We start from the raw sequence: 21,617 nt of genomic DNA, 5'->3' as shown, positions 1-21,617 counted from the left end.
CAAAAAACCCAGCTCCCCAAAGATTAACAATACCAAATTTATTAGGTTATTCTGAGCAAATGTAGATATCAGTCATGTTTCATCCTCAAGTGACATGAAACTTGCGGTGAGAGCCCCCTTAGCTATAGTTGCTGGCATGCAACAGTACACCCTGCGATCTCCTTAGTATGAAGATTTGACAGTGCATCTGAGAAGCAGATTTTCACCTTTAGGCAACTAATTCACATAACTTCTGCAGTTAGACCTTCATTTACAATGTACATGTATGGACACAAAGAAGCTTAAAGTTTCTTTGGGATGGAAGTACATGCTTGACTGTTGTCTTGATTCAGGGCCAAAATGTAAAGCTCTTGAAAACAAGAGTTCAAAAATGGGTGTTGGAAGGTGGAATACACTCTGATGGAGAATTCTGGTATTTAATACTCAGTAAATCATGAAAGCAAATACTCTTTCCCCCTTTCTCCCACTTAAACTAACATAAAATCCAAGAGGTGCAAAGCTTTAGAGCTCTGACATTTGACTGCCTCAATGGATTGTGTATGCTGATATTTCAAGAATATCAACATTATTTCCACTTTCTGCAAAGGACCATGATAAACAGACAGAGCTAGTCCTATTGTCCTTTGAACTGTTTCCACATAAAATCTTTTAGACAGAAGTCTTTAGTCTTTTTTCCAAACTATCTCAGTATTTTTTAAGCATGTGCAACTTGCACCTGGTGAGCTGTAAATTAAGAATTATACTATGCTTGAAGCATGAACAATAACATTCAATACACAAAGGCATCTTATATTTAGGCAGTGCATCTACAGGATAATAGAGTTTTACAGCTGGTTTCCCATAAGAACAAACTAAGTCTACATGTCTGCTTGTACATGAGGCTGCAATGTTTCTGCATGTTAAGAGAATATAGGATGCTATCTAGGAAAAGGGACTCTGTTAATGACACCACTCAGAAAAAGGCTGCAAAATGGGAGTGCCTTCATCAGGTATCAGAAAATCCATACTGGCTCTAATCATAAAGACTAAAAAACCTTAAGAAGCCACTCTTTGTTGGTTCACTGCTCACAAAAGAATTTATTGTCACTCAGAAAAGCATTTTAATAACTTGGCACCCAAACCTGAATTTAGCTGTCCTCTCTATTAGTTTTCAACCATTCTTAATATGCTGCCACTCCTTGTACGGCAGTATAGTGTTCATGTACTAAAACAGGAGACCAGCATGATAGTTCTGCATTCCAAAAGGGATCAGGAAACAAAACAACTTGCAACATCTTCCTATTAGCAAGGGTCAGTTTATCAATATGTAACGTGATCATTTTCTATAAATACACCAAGGAGTTAATTCCAAAGAAAATGAAACTCCCAGGCTAGAGGACAGAGTTCATCTGGGAGCAAACAGATATAAACTTGGAACACCCAAATCATGGCCAGAATTATAGGAAGGTTGCTAAGCAGCATTGGTACAGCCCCTAAGTAGTATCAGCAATAGCACAGAATATCCTATTTTTAAGATAGAGCTCACTTGACCTGTATACAGGGACTTGAACTGAAGCAGCCCTTCCAACTGCAGTGTAGGGTAAAAAAGGATAGAAGTGAAGCACCAGCACATACTTTACATTGAATAAAGTATGTGAATTTTAGCAAAGGATTTCATAGGAAATGTGAAGAACCGTAAATTATGTTAGGAATATTGCCTAGCAGGCAGACAAATACAACTCTGTTAATGAGCAAAGATTCAGGCCTTAGAAAAAAATGCTGATTTAGCAGAGTATAGCATACAAAATGGCACGAGACGTGAAAGACAAACCATGGGTAGTACGAGGCACTACTTACCTCTAGTGAAAGCTAGAAAGGGGAACGAGCTGCACAGAGAAATAAAGGAGAAAAATGGTTTAGTCAAAGAATGGGAAAAGACAGTTAAGCTGAGAAGACTCCAGTCATACGTCAAAAAAAGCACTTGAAAATAGACTATAGCTTAGACACATCACAGACTTGCAAAATTTAAAGGACACTGAGTAATCTACTCCCAGACTAAACACATTTAATTTCTTGCTATATCTAAGCCACAATCCTAAGAATTTTTTTAAGACACACCAGGAGGAAGAAGAAAGACATCTAACAGTTGTGAAACTCATGAAGACAAGTGAAAAGATGGAGAGATGCAGGAAGACAAATGAGGACCTTAGCTTTATTTTTAATGCCTATCAAAGCCTTCTAGATGCAGAGTAAAATTAACATGAAATGCTATTACTATCTTCAGTTCCTTCATTCTGAACCAGCCTTTACCCCAGTAGACTGCTACTAAAACCAAGAGAGGACTGATGGAAAGGTCCTTTGGTTCAGATCACATCCAAGTGAATTTTTTATCAGTGTGTCAACAGATAATAATCAGAGAGGACAAACAAATACATTTTGTCCAAATTATTATCTCCAATATACTCTACACATCTGCCTTTGCTTTTCTGTTTAACCTGAGCTCAGTAATAAGAGCTAAGAAGCAGCTCTTGTGGTTGTTGGTTTGTACACCATAGTAGGAACTGCTGAAACAGGCCAAATCAGTCATTCAGTCTGGTACCTGTCTTCCGATAGTATTTGTGTCAAGTTTCTCAGAAGGCATCTTAAAACCACAATAGGCATAAGTAATTTGGTAATATTAGATAAAAAAGAAAGCATTATTTTAATTGTATTTTTATTTAATTCTATTTGGACTCATAGCCCTACAACATTCAGTGAATGTATTAATAGTTTCGATTTGGTTTCATTTAGGGCCAAATTCTGCATACTGGAAACAATGGTAGCAATGTGTCTTAGCATTGCTCAAAACTTATTAAACCATTTGTCTCACATTAGATGCAATCAAATAACCTTTAGAAATATTCTGAATCAGGACTTCTACCACTTGAACTTTTGCAAGTGAATTTATTGTGTAAATAAATCTAGAAACACTACAGAATCTACAGAAACACTGTTTTTTAGTTAAACTGGGTTCTATCATGTATTCCCAAAGAGGGTGAAAGAATCCCATCCCAGCTATTCTGTACTGCATAATTTATACATCCTCTTACTTTTGCATTCCTATTCACTCTTCTATATATATATATTTTTTTTTTTTTTAGTGGAGTTTATTTACCCAAATAAAAGATGCCTCACAGCTATAAGACAAAGAAGACTAAAAGACCCCACTGGACATGTCAGTATTTCCTCAGGTTCAGATTTTTGGTGCATTACAATCTAAAGCTTTCAAAGCTTAACTATGAAAAGCTAACTGATTATTAATTACACCATTTAAACTACAGGTTATTTGTGAGGACAGAAGTCTAAGTTTGCAAATACTTTCTTAAACACCAGTAGTTGGAAGGACATAATGTGAAGGTCTGAATAAGAATAGGCTGGGATCTTTTCTTGAAAAGGATGAAATGGGGCATGCTCAGCTATGTTTTATTTGTGTTGTAAATGCAGTACTTGTGAACTAGAAACAGTATTCGGATGTCCAGAAAACTGTTTTGGATTCAGAGCCATTGCACAATGCTAAACAAACCTCACAGTGTTCCTACTGAGACAGTATTCCTGCTTAGCCTAATATCCAAAATGTGATTTACCTCTCTACTTCACCCATGAAGTCTGTCATCTATGATACATGTAACACATATATTCCACTTTCAGATGGGAATTACACATTAACTACCTTTACTGGTAAACTGAGATACACATACTTTATGTTCATTCTTAATAGCACAGAATCTCTCCAGACTTTACTTTCACTACCTTTTTTTGACCATTATCATTTTGAAGAAGAGACATTCCTTTTCTTTTTTTTTTCAAGAAGATAAATACCATACCTCCTATGACTCTTGCTTCCTTTATGTGTTTAAATTCTACTATCCAAAATACTCATAATTCTTTGAGAAATAAAAATATGACTGGATGGGGATTTCTGAAAGCTCTCAATACTCTATTCCCATTTAAGTCACCACTAGCTTTATTCTATGCTCCAGTGGGATGAGAGCTCAGGCAATGCTGAGGGCCGAATTTCATGTAGTACTACTTCCATAAACAGACTTGTAGGTATACACAAAATCTATTTTTTAATACTTAAGCACTCAATAACATCACCAGTGTTTATTTGCTCTATGCCTATATTCCCATCTGTGAGCTTCCCTAGTAACTACTGAATCTGTTGGCTAAATTGAGGATAAAAGCCCCAAAGGTATTTCAGTTCTGTTAGTTTTCTGAAGACAGGCAGGAAAACAGAGAGAAGAGAGACCATACTAATGCATCCCTGGAAGCAGGGAGGCAGCACAAGCCTCCTCCTCAGTGACCAGCAGGCAATCCAGAGGGAGAACATTACTGTGTATCTTAACACTGGGAAAAGTTTCAGATGCAGCTCACATTTCACAGCACAGCCTGCCAAAGAGGTACAAAGCTTTAAGACTGCATTACTTCTGCTGTCCAAAGAATTGTATTTTATTTGCACTGAATATATTAGCTAAAGCTTAAGGCCTTAACACAGTAAGATCTAGACATTTTATATCTTTATTTAGATAGGTTTACATTAAGCAAGAAAATACATTTTAAACCAAATCTTAAATACATGTGGGATATTGTTTATTATTATCTTTGCTTTTATACCTATTGATAAACAAGAGAAAACATGTGAGTGGTAGACACCAAATATCTCCCGTTAAACTGTCTGAGGTGCCAGAACAGATGCTGAAGTCAATGACTACATGCAATACAGCTGCAGGTCCAGGGAAGTGATCTGCAGGCATTGTTAGCATCATGTCTGAATGGGTTCGGTCAGGATGAGGGAAGAAAGGGAAAGGGGAAAAAAGCTTCAGTTGAGCAGCAAGACAGACTGCAAAGATTTAGAGGGTAGAGAGGCAATGGGCTCAAAAAGTGTATGTTCATGTTTGCACTTACATGTTCATACAACCAGCTCACACCCAAAGTTAGCTTCCTAGGAACGCTACCACAACAAGATTAATCATCTTTGGCTTTTGGGAGTCAGCATTCAACCAACCTTCTTCTCTCCAGTACTTACATCTCTGCAGCAACCTCTGGCTCAACTTTCGTGACTGTGTAACTTCAACCAGGCGTTGCTGAGAGCTGCTTCCTTACAAGCAGTGATTTCAGACCCTGCTAGAAACCTCTGACAAATTCATTCTCCATGAGTCAGAGCCTAGTGCCATTATGAGGTCTAAAACAGCTGGCAGGGGTGATATGTATTAATCTCAGTTGACCTCTGTACATATAAAAAACTGCTAACACAAGATCTTGCACAAATATATGCTGGTCTAAGTCTATTTAATAACTGCCTGTGATCCTGAAAAAAGAAAGGAAGCCAAATCTAATCCAAAACCTCCACTTATTCCAACAGTAGTGTCAACCCTCCATATTTTATCCCAAAAGCAGTGGTAGCAAATGTTACTCTTGAAGCTCACAGTCCCAGACACACTGATATCACTTGCTAGTCAGAAATAACTAGTATAATGCCACTGTTCATCACTATAAAGGAATCTCTGATCTTATCCTAAACATTCAGCATTTTGAAGAGATCAAGAAGACCAAATTCACATTTCTCAGAATGATTAAAAACTGGAATATTTTTAGGTACTTGTCTGAGCTTGCTGTGTTAGTGACCTATTTGCCGTAGATTTGCTCTGTATCAAGTGCAAAAAGAAGGCACATGCAGAAGTAATTCATCCCACCTGAAGACAGACATCTAAAGAAAAGGGGATGAACAGTGTATAATTATACATAGGAAAGCTTTAGCAAGATGCACCATTTTTCAAACCACAAAAAAGTTTAGTAAAATTAACTTTTTTTCTCTACCAGTTACATTTCTGCCTCATTTAAACACACGGTAAGGGAGACTGAATTTAAATGTAAATGTATAACAACTCCTTAAGCACTTAAACATGTACACATGTACATACAGATGTATGTACACGTGTGTATACAAATTCACACTTTTTAAAGGCCTGCAGCCAAGACCTGAGATAAAATTACTGACTTCACTACATATTTTCTGATCTACTGTGGACTTGGGAAAATAGACTGATTCACATCTGAGATTTCAACTTAAAGTTACTCACAGTAACTTTTCATCTTTAATTTTAATCTGATTTTTCATTTTTACTTTTCAGACTTGCTTGCTTTAAAAGAATATTTAAAGACACAACCATTAAGAACATATTTGTCTGCAATTAAATATAACAGCACAAGATCAAGTAATTCTTTCTGCTCACTAGGAATATGTGCTATGTATAGTAATATTTAAAGCTACTTTGTCTCACTATACATGTTTTGTACATCCTGAATTTTATATTTTTTTCAGATATCAGAGAACATGTTCATAATAATGAAAATTATTGTTTTGACTGCGATTTGCATCGAGCTGCATTTGGATAGAAATCAGGATTTAATTAAAATGTGCACAACCCAGCATTTTAAAAGCTCGCAGTGAAATTAAATTACCTTGATAGTGTTGAGAACATCAGAAAAACTACCATAACATGGTTTGCATTCAAGTTTGACTTAGTAAATCAAGGAAATACAACCTATCAATGAACTCCTATTGCTTCTGTTCGCACCATGGCAACATGTTTCTGAAATGATTTTTGGACCCTGAACTAAAATAAAATGAAAATTTTAATCTTTTTGAAAGCATCTGTACAGGTATGGCCTATTTGTATTTTGGATGTTTTTCTCTGCAATGCTGAATTTATACACTTGTAGTTATTTTTTACTTATGGACTGAACAAGAAAAACAAATCATTGTGTTGTTTGGGGGGGGGGGGGGGGGGGGGTGTAAGCCCACACTGATTTCTCAATTTAGAGTGAGCTAAACAAAATGAAAAAAAAAGGGTATTGATTCTGCATTTGCCAGGCAAATTGAAACCAGGAATAATGAACACAAAATTTCTGTATGGCAGCAAACGAAGTCTCAGATTTTGAAAAAAATGTCAACTCCAGCATTCGAACTAGTGTAAATATAGAAAATACAGGTGTTTAATGAACTAGATCCAATGTGATATGGTTGTAAAACTTAAGCTGACATCAAGAGATATAAATAGTTCTTCAGTTCCATACATGATTAAGAAAACAGCAATATTTCAAGGAGTAGAATCTGAAAGAACTCAATGAAACAGCATTTTGCAGTTATCCAATACCATGTGCTACATCTTGCAAAGTATTACATTTTGTTCACATCTTCAAATAAGCTGTCATGATTTCAAATGTTTTCTTTTTCAAAGTAGAAAGCATGCATTTTTGATGAACAGTGTTTTTATTACACAATCTCTATATTTAAAAAAAATAAATTTATATTTAAACATACAGGAAAAAAATGCAGATTTTATGAAGATTTGTACAGAATACTCTCCAGAGCACAGCAGCCCCACCAGCATTCATTTTGCAGTGCAACAGATGTAAACAATGCAAAAAGTAAACAGACCTTTGCAATGTTATTAATTTCATCAAGGTCATACCACATCATTTCTTCAAAACAACATAGGCTTAGAAGGATTTTCACTGAAATATAAAATAAGATTATAGCCGAGAACAACACATTTATTACTGTAGTATAAAAGTTTTATGTCCAGCTGTAGTTCCAAAACTGTAGAAGCAAAAAAAAACCCATTACCTGCTTTTCTATGTCTATTAGAAGAATAAAAAGTCCTGTAAAGAGTTTATATAGAAGGTTGTAGGTCCTGTTAACAAAATTGTATCATTTGAACACCTGAATTTGGAGTTAGGTCCCAAATACTCAGAGATGTGCATCAGCTTAGATCCCACACATACTACCAGAGATAGCAAAACTCAAGAAATTTCTAACACTTTACACTCATTGGAGAGAAACCCTAACTTTAAGTGACACAGGAACCTTTTCACTGTTGATCATGTCATTTGATCCATGGCAGGGATTCTTTTCAAAAGAGGCATATAGTCTGTCAGGAAGAGCCAAAGGAATGAAATGCAAACGTTACAGCATAGAGGCTGCATATTATCTTTAAAATGCTCTATGAAAACACAGATATTTACACTAGAATTAAGTAATACTGCATGGCATTGATTACCATTCCACAGACAGACTAGCAACTACACACACAGGTATATGCACATACAGAATCACACAGACCAGGAACCACTGTTTTTCTCTTAGAAAAATAGGATGCAGAAGAAGGTTACCGAGTATGGTTAAGGGCTCAAAACTAGATCCTTGAGAGTAGTGGAAACCAGAAATCTCTCCAAAGAAGCCCTTAGACCTCCACCTACCACCCCCATCAATGGCAGCATGAATGCAAGCCTGAATCACCTTTGTGGCAGAGGACTTCTCCATGGGAAGGGCAACCAAAGCTGGCTGAGCTGTATTGATTACATTTTAGTTTAGAAGTTGCCAGAATAATCACAGGGAGAGACAGTAACCACTAGAGAACAATACAGCTTATAAAAGAATAATTTATGTGCTCAAAATTAGATGGTATCAGCTGCTGTCCCAGTGTTGACTTAGTGATCCTGATGGATTTATCAGACACAATGCTAGAAACTATTTTCTCTCAAGATTCCCCAAGCATATGGCTTTTTGCATACAGGATGGCTCTGACCACCAGATCTAGAGGGAACCACACATGAAGATGCTTCCTCTCATGCTTTCTGTAATACTCCTTTCTCCCCTATGAACCACAAGGAAGAAAAAATGCTATTATTTCATACATAGTTTAACCAGTTCTATTCCTTCTCTTCTCTACTAAAGGTCAAATATAGATCCGTAGAGTGTGAATGTAAGAATACCAGTTACTACTGGAAACATAGACCTCACTTAAACTGCAGTGGCACTAACAGTTTCATTACAGTTTGATTTCTTCCAGCAAAGATGTCTAAAAATTCTCAGATTAGAGCAAATGTTCAGTGTAGTGTGGAAATTAGTTGCTAATTATCTGAATACCTGAACTTTTGCAATACAAGAGCTGTATAATAAATTAGCATTTTATTTACCAGTCATTAGTAAGAGGTGAACAGCAGCTGAAACCAAACTTCTTTAATAAGGTCATAATTACAATAAATTAATTTTGTACAAATTGAGCACAGTCACACAATATTTAAAGCTCTATTTTTCCCAGTCTTGGGAGCAAGATGAAGACAATATCTACACCCAGTATCCATCTTCTGTGGGAAGTGAAAATGCATCCATTGACACAAAATATACATGTCTCAGGTGAGGCACATATGGATTGCCTTTCCCACACAGCTCAGTGAAGAATACAGACTGAACACATCACCTGTTTTTCTTAGCAAAAGTTGCAGTACCAAGTGGAGGAGTTGCAAAAAGTCAAATCTAGCAATATATCAGATTGTTTGCTGGCACAGGGCTACACTGTGGCTTCAGCTCTTCGGGCAGAAAGGAGAACAGGAGGGAACCCTGTCCGGTGCACATCAAAACAAGGGCACTCCCTTCCATGTGTATCAGCAAGACATGAATGGAGCCGGGAGTAAGCACACTACTCAACTTCTTCCGTGTATGGGGTATCAGAGATAAGATGGGGAAGGAACTGCAGCCCTGCCTTGGTTTCCCAGTTAATCTTCCCCTTGGGTGTCCAAATACAGTGCAATAGAAATGGTGTTGTTGTAAATGATGTAAATAATGACTATGGCACTCCATACATAGCTGGTAACACACATACTCAGCTTGCATGGTTTTACCCTTTAGTCCTGTTATGTCTGGTCCCACAATGAATCTGACAAAAAGAAAGATAACATTTTTAGTTTCCTGTTTTCTTTACTTTGTACATTTAACAAGGCTGTGCAGTCAATTCCACCTAACGGGATTCTGAATTTCACTTTATAAATGCTTCATGTTAATCCCATGTGTTCAGTTATTTGACAATTTTTTTTTTTTTCATCCTGACCAGAATTGAAATTAAAATGTCTGTTGTTAAATTTATTTTTTTTTTCTTCCTTTCTTTCTGGTTGCTTCCCTTTGTCTTATTATAAGGGCAAATATTTGACAAAAGGTTTGTGAGGGCAGTGTTTTGTTTTCCGCATAGTGCATGTGGGAATTTGACAGATAATAGAAATTTTCATTTTCCAGTATTGTCAGTCTATTCTCAACTTTGTTTTCCCGGGTCTCAGATGCCAGCATCAAAAAGTAAAAATTTACCAACTTTTTAACAGAAATGGTGCATATCTGGTGCATATGTACAGGGGGAAAAAAAAAGAACAAAACACCAAACCACCACAAAACCAGAAAACATTCCATCATTCCATGTGAAATAATTCAGCAACCATTATAGGTATGAACTCTTTATCAGTATCCATGGTAAGCAAGCACAGTGTCTCTTGGGTGTGGCATGTAGCTGTCTTACAACAGTTCAGCCAAGTCCCAAGTGGGAGCTCCCTGGGTTTCTTCAGTCAGCTTTTCCAGCAGGCCCACTCATGCTCTTGGAAAAGCCATGCCAGCTGCTGCTGATGGGTAGGAACCTCAATCAGAACCAATTTACAGAACTGCCTAGATTCACATGCTGGCATTGGATCCTTTATTTTATCTGCTAATTATAAGAAATTTTAAACCGGAAAAAACATCAAGCCAACAAAATAACAATAATACTGTGAAGGTCATGCTGGTTTGTTTCTTAACTACAGGCTTTGTTTTAGCCACAGTAAATGTAAAATAAAAATTAAAAAACTACAATACTGATTTATAATAGGCAAAGAAATGCTTGTCTCCTGACTGTGGAAAAAAAAAGGGAAGTAGAAGCTGCATTAGGTGACCAGGACAGCTATCTTCCCTAGAAAGAAACAAGGCAGCTCTGGGTATGTCTGTTCTCATTTGGCCAATCATCTTTGAAAATGAGGTGCTAGAAAATCTCTGCCAAAACTACAACAATGTGTCGTTAAATTTGCAATCACTTCATTGCTAAAGCATATATAGAAATACATTCTGTCTCTCTTTAAATAAGAAAAACAGGTGACACTTTTTCCTCAGCCACTATTTTATCTAATGGCTTGCCTAAGGTAAGCTGGAAAGCAATCTGCCTAACAAGGTTTGACTTCAGGTCCTGCACGAGTTGATGATAGCACAAAAAATAACAGTAGCATCAGGAAAAAGCACCGTTGTTGTAACAATGCAAAGAGAAATCCTGAAACAAGATCCTTGTACAAAAATAAAAGGCAGCACATACAAGCCTCTAAAAAATACCCTGCACTTATTGATTAAAAAAAAGCTTTTAAAGTAATTCTTAATAAAATAACTGAACTGACATATCAAGTCATTATTGCTTCTTCTTCGTGGCCTTCGCCTATTTCCTTAGATGAAATAAAACCAGGATAATAGCTTTCCCTGTTTTGTTCTGAGGTTTCTTCAGAGCGGAGACTGTTATTTAACTTCCACACCACATGAATTATTTCCAGGCAAGTATGTGAGAGCCAAGATATTTGATTTTTATGCAGGACATAACATGCTGTTGTTTTGTATGATTCCCTATTCCCCACAAATGGCTATCCATGTGCCCTGTTATTTTACCTCAGCATGTCACACAGCTCTGAGCCTTCAAAACACTGGCAACACTGAACATGAAAACCAACAGGAGGTGGAACAGCACCCGAAGCAGGGCCACAGCATTATAATGGTGGCTGCACCCAGGTAAGGATCTCATCTTTGTCCACAAGTTATGATTGCTGTGAACAGGGGACTGAACAAAGAGCAAGTTGAGCAGCCACACAATCTACTTCTCATCCTCCTCAGCTTGCCGCTGTGGCAACAATGCAGGTTCAGGATCTGTCCTCAGATATGCACTAGAGTATGGCATGAGGTTCCTCTGTGCTGCAAAGTTTATTTTCTGAAGTGATGTTTCTTTCCATGTTGTCATTTTGCAAAGAAATTATTTGTTTCTGGAAGTCTGTTGGGAGGCAGGCTGTACGTGTGGAGAAGGGGATGTATCAGCAAAACTCAGCTCTGCCATGCACGTCCACAGACATACTCAAGGCATCTCAGCATTCCTTACAGGTGCTGCAAAGGTGGGCTTGTCTCAGAAGCACCACTCAAAACACCCTGCGTGTACTAGGCAGTAAACATGGTGTGCACTGTCAGAGAACTGACTTTGGAGGTTCACATTTGCACGTGCTAATTATGTAAAAGCAGACCACATATATATTAGCAGCAGCTATCTTACTACAATGTGATGCAAGAATTTTATCTCTTTCTTGGAAGAAGAGGTTAACTTTGGCTCCCACTTTCCAGGATCTAATGAACAATGTGAACTGGTGAGAAGCATACCTGGGTGACAAACCTCAATTGCAAACAAAAATAAAACCAAGTCTACCCAGGCAAAGAACTGTTCTCTGCAATTATGAAGATGGAAGGAGCAAAGAATATCTTTTATCCTTTTCATAACTACATAACCATCCCACCAGAACAACAGTGACGGGAGTTTGGGAGCCCCAGGTCACACTGTAAGGACAGCAGTGAAGCAAACCAGCATTCCCCTGTGCTGACTTCCAAACGTTCAACAACAATGTGAAGATGACTTCCAGCAAGGGAACAGGCCTACAACCTGATCCAGGAAAAGAAACAGTGCTGTAACTTCTGAGCTTTCTATGAATTTCAAAGCAGCAAAATCTCTGTAGGCTTCTGTGATTAGGTCTTCAACCCTTTTACTGACATCTGGATGTGTTAGTGAAATCATTCCTATCAGTGTTTATCCCTGCTGAGACATCGTGATTAAGAAGCTGTGTTTGGTCCATTTCCACAAAGAATCCCAAAGCATTATTACCACCTACTTGCTATTTTCATGCAGCACTAGTCACTGGTTTGCTAAAGCAAAGGATTTATCTTTCAAGCAAATTCCTGGTTGACAAATTAAGGGCACAACAGTACATAAAGGGTTTCCAAATTCTACGGTACTTCTGGTAATCAACATTCATTGTAACTATTTTTATTCCTACTCTCTAAACTGTCTGGGCCTCTGCTTTATCTTCAATACACTTTTATTGTGGGTGACATCAGATTAGAAATACATTCAAGTATGACAAAAATTTTCTGCAACTGATCCAAAATGAAACAATAACAAAACCTCACATATATTACTGTTGGAGCCCTCTTTAAAACTAAAAAGTAAATAAAAACAATGCAAGACACTGAAAAATACTGACAGGTTTCCTTAAACTATTGTTTAGAAATGTACTGCTGCTAAAGTCTTTTTTAGGATATCCTGTGGGTGACACAGAAGAATGTCAGTATAGGAGAGAAAGCAGCCGGACACACTGAACCCGTGAGGCTTTGCTCTGTACTTTTGTTACATGAAGTGTAACTACATTAGTTGCCACTTGACGTCTATCAGTGCACAAGATTTTTTCAGTGCATGGATGGTAACTGAATATCTTAATTGTGAGTATTGTAAAGCTTACCTACATAAGCCAGTCACTACAAGGAAGACATTGAGGTGCCAGAGCACATCCAAAGAGCAATGAAGCTGGTGAAGGGTCTAGTGCATGAGTCTCATGAGGAGTGGCTGAGGGAACTAGGGTTGTTTAGCCTGGAGAAAAGGAGAGTCAGGGGAGACCTTACTGCTCTCCATAGCGACCTGAAAGGAGATTGCAGCAAGGTGGATGTTGGTTTCTTCTTCCAAGTAAAAAGCAATAGGACAAGAAGAAATGGCCTCAAGTTGCACAAGGAGAGGTTTAGATTGGGTATTAGGAAGAATTTCTTCACTAAAAGTTTTGTCAGGCATTGGAACAGGCTGCCCCAAGAAGCCACCATCTCTGGCAGGATTTAAAGTACATGTAGATGTGGAAGTCTGGGACATGGTTTGGTGGTGGACGTGGCAGTGTTTATGGTTAGACTCAATCTTAAGGGTCTTTTCCAACCTAAATGAGTCTATGATTTTATGACCCTGTGACAAAGTCATCACTGAATTCCTAACCATTTTATTTTATCCTGTATTAATTTGTGTAAAGTGTAAGCCAGACCCTGCTGCAGTAAAAGCTGATGGAAGTTTTGTCATTGATTTCAGTGCAAAGAAGGTCAAGACGGCTATTCTTCAAATTTTTCATGGACCTAGTGTTTATTAAATATTTTTACAGAGTCTAACATCATCAAGACCCATGCACAGCAGGGTTAAAATACATTGGCAGGAAGTCTGTGGGGAAGTAAAAGTGTGTTCTTCTGCACCATCTCCAAACATGCAGAGCTCTGACTGCCAAAGCAGAAATATGGGATGTTGGCTTTCACAGCATGGGACACAGATCAAAAAGGAAGCACAAAACTGAAGATTACTCAAGTACAATAGGAAGCCTGAGATCATGTAGGATTTATTCACTACCAAAAATACTGGAGCCAAGTGCAAACTCCCCAGAGAAAATCTAGTCAGTTTGACACTGTAAACAGGACACTTCCTTAGCTTTGTAAACAGGAGACTGATTTGAAACAAACTGCCAAGTAACCTAACACAATCCAGTATTTTAGCCACGATATCTTCAACAGAAGCAGGGATATAAGTGGTCTCTTTTATCCAAAATATGGCATGATGTAATCAACTTTATGAATATAACAGGATTTTTGGAGGCAATTCTTGAATACAGCTTGAATCAGCTAACTAAAAGGAGTACTAACGAATTTTCCAAATTATCAGATTTGCATTAAGGGGCAAATTCTTACTATAAAGAATGCCAATACAGAACTTTCATGGTATTTCTTAGGACTCATTTAATAACCTAGTGTCAAATTCCTGCAGTTCCACAAAAGCCAGAGTAAGCAGTGGCAGACATCTCTTCTCTAGGGTTAGGAATATGCTACAAACATTGAGAGCTAACTCAAGGTTTCTCAGTTGTGTAGGCAAAATTGAATGTTGCTACACAAGGAATGGAGAAGAGGCAAGAAGGGACACAGCTAGGTCTAGACACGTGGGAGAACCAGACTTCATGTTCCTACTACAGCTCTACATGGGAAAAGGGGTGAGAGCGGGAAAGAGGTAGAGCAGGACAGAAGAGAGGGAGAAGATGACCACTGCTTCTGACACAGGATGTGTTCAACCAGTTGTCACCCTTTTATCAGTGGACTAGATGCCATTACAGTATGGTTGAGGTTGGAAGGGACTTCTAGAGGTCCTTATTGTTGCTCTGGAGGCAACAAAGAGCTGGACATTTTGAAGCCTTTTGGACTCTGATACCACAGGCAGCTGCCTACTTTTCTGGTGTTCAGAACCAGTCGTGTAAGATATTTTATTTGCTGTCAAAGAGATCTATCTGTAATTTGCTGTAGATATATTTTAATATAAGCAAGATCATCCTATGAAAAGACCGGAGCATAAAACATATAAACTTCTACATCTTCTTACATATATTATTATTATAGCTATGAAATGAAAGCCATTCCCTGTCCTTTTAATTTAACGCTCCCCAAATGAATTTCTTGTTGTATAAATAATACTGATTTTGCAGATCTGTTTCTTTATCTAATATTTACACCCAGTCTAAAGAAGGAGTGTCAGATATTTAATATTCTGAATTTGCATATTATTTTGTTAAAGAATTTCAGCCTTCCAGAATCCTTTTCCCTGTAAGCTCATTTTCACTAAAGAACCAACATGTAAATTAGTTTCAAAACTTCCACTTGCAACCTGGAAAACTAACAAATATTTTAACCATAACTGTTTCTTTCAACCTAAATTCCGTAAATTGCACAGCTAACAATATCTTGTAAAGAGATCACCATGGACATGGTACAGTCACCATTCCTGGAGAGATTTAAAGGACATGTACATGTGGCCCTTAGGGACATGATTTAGTGATGTATGCGGTGGTTGAACTTGATGATCTTGAAGGTCTTTTCCTAACTAAATTATTCTATTATTCTAAATTTTGCAAATACTTGCACTCTTGCTTCATTGTAAGATACAATTATACTTGACATCATCTTACACACACACGAGCTATTCGAGCTGTGTTATCACAGAATCCTGTAGGACTGAACCCTTTGACTTTAATGCAATTACAAAGATTCTCAAAGTTAAGAATATGAAAAATGTTATTACAGTAATGTTTCCCCGAGATTTTCCTATTTATGCCTATTCCTATGTGTTTTGTAACACGGCCTCTCTGTGGGATCACAATGTGAAAAATCCATTATTTTAGAATTTTCAGCAGTGTTCAGTTTCTAAGAATCAAAGTAATACAATCATCAAGTTTTCTCTGCAAGTGTTTTAGGAATTACCTGTCCTAAATAAATTTCTTATAATTACATTTTAAACAACAAAAAAGAAGAAACAGTAGTGTTGAGGCTGGAGAGTTTGTAGTGGCTTCCACTGTAAGATACACACCTGCAGGATAAAACATGTTTCAAAGCTCCTTTGCAGAATTCCCTCATACTGCTTGCTGCTGAGTCAGGGTTGGAATTTTCATGCAATAAGCTTTGATACTTCAGCCCAAACAGTAATTATACAGATAAGAGACATCATCAAAGTCAAACAATTGTAGACCAAAGTGCATTACTGCAGGTAAATTGTTAAGGTGGGGTTTTTTAATCTGAGAAGCCTGAAAGATACTTTTTTTTTTTTAATTTTAATAAAGCCTACAAAAACAATCACGAAAATAAAGCTTAAAATGACAAATTTATTACAGCTGCTTTCCAGCTGACACGATTTTATGTTACCAGAAACCTTTCAAAAAAGCATACAAATAAGTCTATTATTAAAGAATTCAGAAAGTGCATTCCAAAACTGGTGTTCCCTCACTAGTCATACAAGAGCCGTTTCAAAGTAGCATGGAAAAAAAAAGCACCACCACCTCAGTTACACCTTTAACCATTAGCAGGCAGTTAACACCTATTTGGTGAGACAATAATGCCCAAATCATCACTTTTCCCTGTGTTTAGGCACAGGCCAGCTCAGAGAAGAGGAGGGTAGAGTTAATGGCACACATCCCTTTGGACAGGCCACCAAAGATCAAAAAGCTGTTCCCATTTCCCCAGAATAGTAAAGAACTTTTATTTGTATTTTGGTGGTGCACAAACAAACCAAAGTTTGGAAACTCATAATTTTCTTTTTCTTCTTTTTTTTTTTTTTTTAATCCTAATAAACCATAAGAGCCCATAACCTTATCTCATTGCCTGTTATGTTATGGCTTCAAACCCACATCAGAAGATACTGATTCCATGGATTTCATTTGTTTACACACTGAAATGCTTTGACACTATGTTGTCACTTCTGCTTTTTATTTAAACTTTGTTTTTTAAAGTTTAATATATGTATAGTGATGCTTAGTCTGAGTATACAGACGAGGCATGCTTTCCTAGATTGAGCATTCATACAGATGTTTGTTCAATAAGAACAAGCAACTGATGTTTCAGTTAGATACTATACAGTAAATAATACTACTTAGCGGCTTTCATCTCCACTTTTCATCTCCAAGTACACATCGTAACAAAAACAGCAGCAACAAAATAGCCAACTTGTTATAATTCGGCAGTATTACCTCCATACTGCAAATCTGGAAACTGAAGCAGATAGACCAACACAACCATCTGGAAGTCCTGTGTGCTATTCTGATGAACTTCGAAGGACCTAACAGGTAATCACATTAACGAACACTATAAGTAAATACCACTACATGTGTTATCAACCAGGCTGGCATCTCCAGGACACTTTAAATAATTGATTAGTAGCACACTGGACAGCTGAATCATCAACGCCTGTCCTTCCACTAGGACAAGAGGATGTCTTGTAAGCAGGTTATTTATATTCTTAATACCTTCAGCAGGAAGTACAGTCTGTTTAGGTTTGGTATCCATGAAATGGCATTTTTTTGTATGTGCTGCCCTTCATCTATAGACTGCTTCCAAGAGCAACCTCAGACTTAAGTAAGAACAATCACCAATCTCTTTTAGGCTAAAAGAAGAAAGACAATCTTGAATTGTGCACAATGCAAAGGTTTGTTTTGGCCAAAAGCAAGACCAACTCTCCATATTAAAGCTCTGTGTATGCAGCATCACTAGTTATCTTGCTTGGAGATAACAAAGAGCTGGAATCCAAAGGACTGTTTTCTTTTATAATAAAATGTGCAGGTGGTCTTGGACTTGCCAAGATATAACATTTTTTTAAAGAGCTAAATAGATATTGCTTCCTTCTCAGTATCTCTCTTAATTCCACAATATGACATTCATGATCATGAACCCAGGACATAATATTAAATTAGTTTTTATCCCTGCTGTGCATTTTGAGAGAAACTGTTGGAACATATTACCCCCAATGTATTGTGTGCTCTTAGATCCAAGTCCATATTTTCATGTCTGAAAATATTTACAGAACAAAAATACTGTCTCACTCAGCAATGCAACCCACATGTCTTTAATGCTATTCCATATCAGCGCTTCAGACCAAAACAAGACACAAACACCACAGAAAATTATAAAAGACAGAAATACTTTTAGTGGCCTACAGCCAACTGTGGTCTAAACACTTCACTGTGAGCTTATCACATGCATGCAACATTTGGAATACAGCTCATAACCTTTGGCTGCACAAATATAGACCTTTAGTCAACAAACTCAAGCAACAGTTTGGTTCATTTGAGTTACATCAGGGTGAGTAGCAGCAGATCTGCTTTAGATGCTGTGACAGAATGCCCAGCTCCACTGGCCACACCAAAACACACCATCCTTTGAAGGGAAAAAAGCAGGTTTCCCAAGCACAATGAGACAGCAAGCCTGCAGCCTGCTAGGGGCATGTGGTCCTTCTGAAAGTGCGTTACCTCCTTAGCACCTGGATGACATCCGCTACAGGACTGCAGAGGTGCCTGACTTCGGCGTGGATGTGTTTCACTATGTCTGTACACTGTAGGCCTCACCTGCATACAGCCCTGGGCAGGGCAAATGTAGTATGTAATTTCATACGGATCTGCCACTTTCCAACAGCCCCAGTACCAGTCCATCCGCATACCCAGACAGTTCAGTCACTACAAGTTGCAGAAGATCATTTTAAAGGTACAAAGCTTAATCACAGCGTTCAAGAATCACAGGTAGGAAAAGAGCAATTAACTAATCATTTTACAGAGGCTTCTTCTTTTAATCATGCCAAGAAGCAATTTCACCACAAGAAGTCACCTTCAGTGGAGTAAAACATCCATCACACTGCCAGTAAGATGAAATATTTATTTATATTAGGGGTTACTGGCTTCTTCACTGACTGCACAGAAGATTGGAGTAAAACACATTTTGAAGTTCTAGGGAAATCACTGCAGTTTTCTGCAAAAAGGATTGTTTGGAGTTTGACTTGGAAGCTTAGTTCAGAGATGGTCTCAGGTCTTCTATGAAGTTTAAGATGGCAGGCAACAAGACATGAAGCTTGGCAAAACACATAACAATTTGAAAGGACAAAACAGAAATAAGGGATATATGATTTTATAACAAACACATAATTTTTCCATTAGATTAAATTTGGCTTCTGAGACAGAAGGAACTGCAATTCTATCTTGTTTCCAGGGTCACTGTCTCAGTTCTAAGGAAAAGCCTCTTCACCTTCACTATGCCTTTTTTCAGTGACTAGGAAAGGCATTCAAAAGATTATTATGTTCAATATGGCTCCAAAGCTGAAACAAAAACACCTTCCTAAATAACCTGTATACCCATTACACACATTGTATACTTGCTGAAAAGTAAACACTGGCAAATACAGAGTACAGTCTTGGAAATGGCTCAAGTGACTGTTGTTTTGTGGTTTCTGTTTTGTTTTGTCTTGTTTTTTTAAGGGCTTATAAAATATATAAATTCTGGCAACTAGAAGATGTTAATGTGAAGACTGAACATTTTCAGGGAGAACATCCTGCATTTTGTTCTGCAAGAAGTTCCCCTGGACATGCTAAAGCAGGTCCTCCCATGTGAAGGTGGAACACAACAGGCTGCTCCACAGCCAGAGGCTCGTTGCCTTTCCTAAACCAAAGGACGTGGTTTTCTTTAATCACGAACAAGTGGATTACAAAGGTGAATTTCAGTGGTGTTGTTCTTACTCGGCCTCCGCATTCATTCACCACAGGGCCACGGCATATGGCCACGCTGACCGCTCACTGGCAGACCGTCGACAGCATCTCAGCTGTCCAGGAAATCCTCTGCCGGCGGCTTGCCGCGGGAAATGCGCCACAGTTCAAACGCGAAGACTGAAACCTCCCTTGCTTTCAGGCGGGCAGTGTCCGAAAGCCCGCAGCCGCCCTTCTTGGTGCTCACCATCATCGGGCATCCCACTTCAGCACACGGTGCAGCGGGCACAAGGGATGAGGCGAGTCCTGGCAGCGCACTGCCCAGCAGCCCTGGCGAACAGCCCGCTCGGGGCCGGGCGAGGACCCGCGCTCCCGCACAGCGCCCTGAGGCGACGGCGGCGCTGCCGGCGAGGCCCAACGGCCGCCGTTCCTGCGCGCTCCTTCCCCCGCCACGGCCCCCCGACGGGACACCCCGGGGGACACGGCATGTCCTCGCTCGGGCTGCTCCTGCCGCAATCCCGCCGTCCTCCCCGCAGTGCCCCTGGCGTCGGCACAGGAGCGGGATGCAGAGGAAACGGGACCAGCGGGTGCCGGAGAGGGCCCGCCGCGGCAGCTGGGACCGGGCACCCCGCACTGCCAGGGGCGAGGTGCCGCCCACAGCGCGGGGGGGGGTCGGACGCTGAGGGCTCCGCCGGCACCTCGGCTCTCGGGAAACCTCCTCGAAGGTGCCCTGAGAAGTTCGGGACCGCCCGGAGGTGCAGCCGTAGGCAGAGCGATCCCCTCGGCCCATCCCACACCTCCTGCCCGCCACCTGGTCACACACGCCCCGGCCTACCCCCCGCCCGGACAGAGCACCGAGAGCCCCTGCTCACGGAGAAAGGGGTGGGGAAGCCCTCGGGTCGTGCTCCGGGCTTCCTCTGCAAATCCAGCCCTTGAGAATAAAAAAAGTCAAAAGGACACTTACCATCTCGCCTGATATTGGAGGATCGCAGGGCTTTTATAGATCCGCTCTGGGCAGGGGCAGTAGTGCCCTGACGGCTGCAAAAGTTCGCACAGACGACAGCGTAAAAGAGTAGGAGGATGAGCAGTTGCATTGGGATCCGCTGTGAACTGGACCGTGGCTCTGCAAAGAAACTCGCCTCTCCCCCCCGCCCCCCCCAAGGGTGCTACCCTCGCCCGGGTTCTTTCCCCTTTTTGGCTGTTGTGTTGCGGGTTGCTTCCCAACCCGAAGCAGCAGTCACAGTTGCCGAGTTACTCTCCGAGCTGCCCCCAAACTTCCTGCGCGCTGAACTTTCCGCCCCGGTGCAGGGGGCGGCCGGGCTCGGCCAAGGTGAGCCCCGCCCGTGCCGGGACCTGGCAGGGGCTGCCGCAGCCGCGCTCCCTGCGCTCCGCTGCCGTCCCGCACAGTGCCGCTCCGCTCGGCAAGAGCCGCCACCGCAATCTGGAGCGGCGGGAGCGCCCCGCGGTGCGCGGCGGGGCCGGCGGGGAGAGGCGGCCCGCGGGGAAGGGGGCGGCCCGCTGGCAGCGGTGGGGGGGGGCGGCACCCACCGGTCGCGCTGTCTGCAACCCAGGCAGAAAGCGGCGGGAAGGGCCGGTGGTGCGGCGGGGGGGGCGGGAGGGTGGTCCCAGTGCGTAGTGAACCTGACCCGCCG

The 21,617-nt window shown here is 40.1% G+C and overlaps 1 protein-coding gene across 5 annotated transcripts in view; it reads right to left on the bottom strand.

The window, feature by feature from the left end:
* PDGFD (platelet derived growth factor D) overlaps positions 1-21,109 on the bottom strand; it is a 136,347-nt gene extending 115,238 nt beyond the window's left edge. For all 5 annotated transcript variants that reach the window (XM_057399760.1, XM_057399762.1, XM_057399764.1 and 2 more), the window contains exon 1: positions 20,930-21,109. In XM_057399760.1, the coding sequence (XP_057255743.1) occupies positions 20,930-21,059 (130 nt within the window). In that variant the 5' untranslated portion in view covers positions 21,060-21,109. The remainder of the gene's footprint in view (positions 1-20,929) is intronic.
* Between the last annotated feature and the right edge of the window lie 508 nt (positions 21,110-21,617).

The sequence above is a fragment of the Pezoporus wallicus genome, unplaced genomic scaffold (genome assembly GCF_028554395.1).
Source record: "Pezoporus wallicus isolate ANWC-B61680 ecotype Strahan unplaced genomic scaffold, APGP_CSIRO_Pwel_v1 scaffold_6446, whole genome shotgun sequence".
Taxonomy (NCBI): Eukaryota; Metazoa; Chordata; class Aves; order Psittaciformes; family Psittacidae; genus Pezoporus; species Pezoporus wallicus.
Note: the sequence above shows the minus strand (reverse complement) of the source record. Positions and strands in the feature narration are given on the sequence as shown.